The following is a 5776-nucleotide window of genomic DNA, read 5'->3' on the forward strand; positions in this document are numbered from 1 at the left end:
GAATAGAAAACTGATTGATGACACAATGACGTGGAAAGACACAGTGTTAGTTAATATGGAAGAGAAGGTGGCACGCATGCATTTTGATATCGGAGGAACAGAAAGGAAAAATAGAAAAACATAAAAATGGGTACACTATGTGGAAGGTAAATATTGACAAAAGTAAATTTCCAGATGAGATGTGTACGGACCTTACAAAGGAGTGCGGAATAGACATACTAGAAGGAACAGAGTTTAAAGTAAGAAAGAAGTGAAGCTGCTCGGAGGTGGAGCGAGTAACTTCATTTTCATTTCTTCATTGTTATTTCATGTTTTTATACGCTCTTTTTTTTTTCCGCCCGTTTTGTGTCCCTAGATGTTGTGTGTTGTCCCTTCTATGTTCTCCCCTAGTGGGCAATAAAAAATCATAGCCTCTACTGATTTCGCAGTAGCTATTGTCACATAATCTCTATTGATTTCGCAGTAAGCTTTTGTCATACTAACACTATCGACTCTGCAATAGTTGTCGTAGTATCGACTACTAAATAGTTATATTGTCATTGTCAACTCAAGAGTAGCATTCTACATAGTACAGCCTCAAGCAGTCTTTTGGAAAATGAAATTATAACAACACAGTGGAATTTATCGGATTCGTAGGTACAAGTGCTATACTCATAACATTAAGACATCAAGCATGGGGAACTGTCTCGGGTAAGTGAGTTTGCATATTACTGATAACTTCCTTTTTACATCTTTGCTAAAAATCGTAATTAATATTATCGTGTTTAATCAATGGTTATACTCTGACTTTGAGGCGCAATGGCCCAGTGGTTAGGGCAGCGAACTCGCGGTCATAGGATCGCGGTTTCGATTCCCAGACCGGGCGTTGCGAGTGTTTATTAGCGAAAACACCTAAAGCTTCACGAGGCTCCGGCAGGGGATGGTGGTGAACCCTGCTGTACTCTTCCACCACGACTTTCTCTCACTCTTACTTCCTGTTTCTGTTGTACCTGTATTTGAAAGGGCCAGCCTTGTCACACTGTGTCACGCTGAATATCCCCGAGAACTACGTTAAGGGTGTCTGTGGAGTGCTCAGCCACTTGCACGTTAATTTCACGAGCAGGCTGTTCCGTTGATCGGATCGACTGGAACCCTCGAACGTCGTAAGCGACGGAGTGCCAACAACATACTCTTAAATTGTAATGACAAATTAACAATATCATATGTTAACTTTTCTTTTAATTTCACAGAATTAAAATAATAGTCACTTGCGTGTTATATATGCATCAAAAATGAACGTTAAAAAAAAATAATAATAAGGCGCTTCTTCAGAAACGTACCTCTCCAATTAAATCAAATACAATGAAGAAAAATTATGAAAATGGAAAATATATACAAAATAAATGATGTATGCTAAAAAAAAATTAGATTCATCCGTCTTTAAATATTTTAAACTAAAAAAATAAAACAGAAACGGGCACTCGTGAAATATAAACATGTCAGATGATACAAGGGGCGGTAATCTACTTTTACCAAACGGGTATTATTAATCATATCCTAACACTAACCCCAACCCTAAAACTAACCCTAACCCTAAAAAGTAGATTACCGTCCCATGTATCGTCCGACATGTTTGTTTATATTCCACGAGTGCCCGTTTCCCGTTTCTGTTTTTTTTTTTTAGTTTTAAATATTTAAAAATGGATGAATTTAATTTTTGCATACATCATTTATTTTGTATATAATTTCCATTTTCATAACTTTTTCTTTATTGCATTTGATTTAATTAGAGAGGTGCGTTTCTGAAGACGCTCCAGAAATAAAACAATTGTTCAAAAACTGATTGATGAAAATCCTGAAGCTTAAGCGGAAGAAACCTTCTTCCAAATTGTAAATAATTAAATTTACTTAAACTAACTTAGAAGAAATACAGTTAAAAAACAGAAATAACTTGGCCAATACCTTGAACTAGCCCTAAACCTTAATAAACGAATTTAAAGTCAAAGTGTCATCGCAACAATTCCTTAATTTACAAAAAACCTAGAACCTGACAAAATATCAAACAAGGCAGTTAAAAGCAACTCAATATGCTCTCTAAAACATTTGAAATAATGTTGAAAGACCATAAGACAATTAGATTTCAAAGCAAATGTAAATGATGTCAAGTCCATAAAACTATTGGAATATAGATGTGCTTGACTCATCTACAGAATGAGTTAAAATAGCCGGACAGTAAAGCTAACACTGGATTCTGAGAGATCAGAAAAGATGTGGGAGAAAACGATCAAGACGGTGGAACACATTGGATAGCTTTAAAAAACTTTAGAGATGAGACAGTCAATAAGGAAACAGTAATGGAAACAATGTTGTGTGCATGTATGTACGTGTAATTAAAGTAATTTTATTGCTTTCGCAGTGTTTACCGTTTTACAAAATCAAACTAGAAAACTGGACAAAACAGAAAACAATTGAAAAAATTAAAAAGAAAAAGAGAGAAAAAAACAATTTACCACCTTAAGTTGAAAAGTTGGGGTCGCTTGGAAACCTCTCTAATAGCTATTGGCTGATTCGCTGGAACAGCCAAGCGCCCTCACGAGCCTCACTAGTTACCTCTACAAGGCAAGTTGCCAATGAAGACAGGAATCTCGCAGTAGTGGTCCGACCCCATCAAACGTCTCGAACGCCACAGGATGGAAAATGTAGTTGGCCGACAGATCACGGTATTTCAGGATTTTGTTCTGCTCGGCCGCAGAAGCTGTAGATCTCGCCCTGACTGCAGCATCCAGGATGTGAGAAGCAAAGGAGTCGCTATCTGTAACATCCCAGATGGAAGGGATGTTAGCCCGGGCCAAGCTCTTTTTGAGTATTAGGTTCAACTCTGTATGACATGCGAAGCAACCAGCATTCAGGTGGCAAGAAAGGCCATGGAGGCCTGTGGAGTCGAGGAGCCTGCCACAATGACAGATCCAACCCATGCATACATCGGCTCCCACTCTGAGGGCAATGGAAACACACAGTTCATCCCAGCTGAGTAGGCCACCAACATTAGCTAAAGGGATGGCATCAATCCAGTCACCTGAGTATTTGGCGCTAGCAGACAGTAAGTGGTACTCTGAAAACTGGTCTGACTGGATGAAGAGGGAGTCAAAGGTGGCCTTCAAAATTATGTTGTCCCAAGTTCCACCTTCTCAGGAGCAGACAAGCCCAATTCCCTCCAGTGTTGGAGAACTTCATCCAACTCCCTGTTGGAACAAGTCCATGCTGGAGAGGGGAGGATGTTGCTCACCTGGGTGGAGGAAAGGAAGCAGGGGCGAGAGAGGGACAAACACTTACGAAGACCAAGACCTCCAAATCGCTTGGGCAATGCAGCCTGATTGCAGGACGTTGAAGAGAGTCCAACATTGACTAAGCATTCGAATCTCTCAAAGATTAGGTTGTTGAAGCGTTGGAGGCACAATGGGAATCGAAAGATGAACTGACTCTGAGTAAATATAGAAGCTTAGGGATCAAGAGGTAATTCCTAAGTTTGAAAAAAAAACCTTCATGGGGTTCGATATCTTCAATATTTTTCAGCCACCTTCGGCTGGAAGATGGACTCAAAGGCAAGGTCAGTGATTGGAGCACCTAGAGAGCACCTAGAGAGCACCAAGCTGATGAGGGTTGGACTGTGATGGAAGGGAAGGACTTTGCAAAAGGTCAATAGTTGGTTGATGTTGAGAAGCTGGGTGGTTGAGGTTCCAGAGCTCACATTTGGAGCTGTTTATTTGAAGAGCCCGGCAACCAAGCTCCCCAACCATCATGTTAGCAATGGCGAGAACCCTGTCCGGAGGTCCTCCCAAACACGCATCGTTGACATCCCAGACATTGAGGTCTAGCTTGACGCCCATCTTGGTGATCTCATCAATGCCCAGTGCGAACAGAGCGGGCCCAAGTGGGTTGCCCTGTTGGATTCCTGAGGCAGAGGTGATGATTTGGTCACCAAAAGAGAGATAGGAGGGCTCCTGATAAGCCTACCATGCAAGGAGGTAGAGTTGTGGGACCTTCTCTGTTACTGAGCTGAGGACAACATTGTGGCTGATGGAGTTGAAGGCATTCTTAAGGTCAAGTTTGAGGATGACCTTGGGTGACAATGAGGGCAAGTTGACATAGGCTCTGGCAGTGTGGGCAGCAGCTTCACATCCCAGTTTGGTGCCCACTCCTAGCTGGGTAGGCGAAAATCGCTCCTCCAATAAGCTAGAAACTGATTGTAAGCACACCTTTGCAGTGAGATGGCGAAGAGTGCAGCTGACCGCAATGGGGCGCAGGTCTCCATTGGGTTTGGTGAACCTGAATAATTTTGCACCGGAGTATAGTGGGCGGATATAAGGGAGGACGTTCGCTGAAGAGAACTGGTTCACAAACTGAGTCAGATTCTCAAAGAGCTCAAATCCTGCGTCAAATGGAAAAACCAAAATTTTGTTTGAATTTTCTTGGAAATTTTTTAATTCAAAATGACCGCAAAAAATGGTGATTTTATTTATTTTTAATTAAAATTTTACTGCAGTGCCTGTAAAAACACTGGACTAGCCAATGAAAAATGCAGACGCATACTAATAATATTCGTAACAATTAAACCTGGAAAAGTAGAGGACAAGAAAAATCTCATTAACATTAGAGCTTAAAATATTGCAGCTAAAATTTAAATTTAAAATTTTTTTATTAATTCATTTAGTACAAAAAAATAAAATTAAAGTAAAACAGGAAAGGTGAAATTAATTGAATTTTTTAAAAAGTATGAAAAAGTACAAAAGAGGTACTTTTTAATTTTAGCAGCAATATTTTAAGCTCTAATTTTAAAGAGTTTTTTCTTGTCCTCTACTTTTCCAGGTTTAATTGTTAAGAATATGTTAGTATTTGTTCGCATTTTTCATTTGCTAGTTATAGAAATTGTTTCTGTTTTCAGGCCCCATTTTCAGGGTATCTCTATTTCCAGATCTTTATATTTAAAGAATTTCTCAATCTCTTTTAGAGATATACTAGCAGAGATACCCGACCTTGCTTGGGATTAAAATGGCATAGATTTTTATTGCTTTACTTGTTTCATTCATGTGACTGCGGCCATGGTGGAGCACAGCCGTTGGTCGAAGAAATCAACCACAGGATTTATTCTTTGTAAGCCTAATACTCATTCTGTCAGTGTCTTTACATGTGTTTACAGGAATGTAAACACAGCAACATCAGTTGTCAAGCAATGGTGGGGGTACAAACACAAGACACAAGCGCACACATATACAAATATATACGACAGTCTTCTTACATTTTCCGAGTATGAAATCTACTCACAAGATTTTGGTCAGCTTGAGGCTATAGTAAGCATATATATATATATGCGTTCGGTGCGACTGGCTTTATTATATGGTGCCGTATTTTACAATCCTGTAAATAATAATAATGGTATTTTTATATAAGCTTAACCCTTTCGTTACTAACCCGGCTGTAGCCGGCCGAAAAATTTTTTGGTTCATAAGACTAAGCTGTATATTTGAACCCAAATTTCGTTAGTACATTCGTTAAAACACCTGATTTCACTTTGCAAACAGTTGAGTTATTGTCTCCCACATTGTTTGGCATGATATTTTAAATCAGTGAATTTTGGAAGAATTTTTTCCACATTTTTTGCGGCGTTAATTTTTTTCAACTTTGAAGATGGAGAGGAGTTTCATGCTATCAAGCAGTGATTCCGAATTTGAAGGTTTTTCAACAGAAGATATGGAGATATCGAAGAAAAGAATGAATGAGCTACAAAAGCACCTGGTGA

General features: G+C 39.3%; 1 protein-coding gene across 1 annotated transcript in view; it reads left to right on the plus strand.

Moving 5' to 3' along the window:
- Positions 1-376: 376 nt before the first annotated feature.
- Positions 377-5776, plus strand: part of LOC106881213 (uncharacterized) — an 81059-nt gene continuing 75659 nt past the window's right edge. The window contains exon 1 of the mRNA XM_052967265.1: positions 377-690. Within this exon, the coding sequence (XP_052823225.1) occupies positions 674-690 (17 nt within the window). The 5' untranslated portion in view covers positions 377-673. The remainder of the gene's footprint in view (positions 691-5776) is intronic.

The sequence above is a fragment of the Octopus bimaculoides genome, chromosome 4, assembly GCF_001194135.2.
Source record: "Octopus bimaculoides isolate UCB-OBI-ISO-001 chromosome 4, ASM119413v2, whole genome shotgun sequence".
Taxonomy (NCBI): domain Eukaryota; kingdom Metazoa; phylum Mollusca; class Cephalopoda; order Octopoda; family Octopodidae; genus Octopus; species Octopus bimaculoides.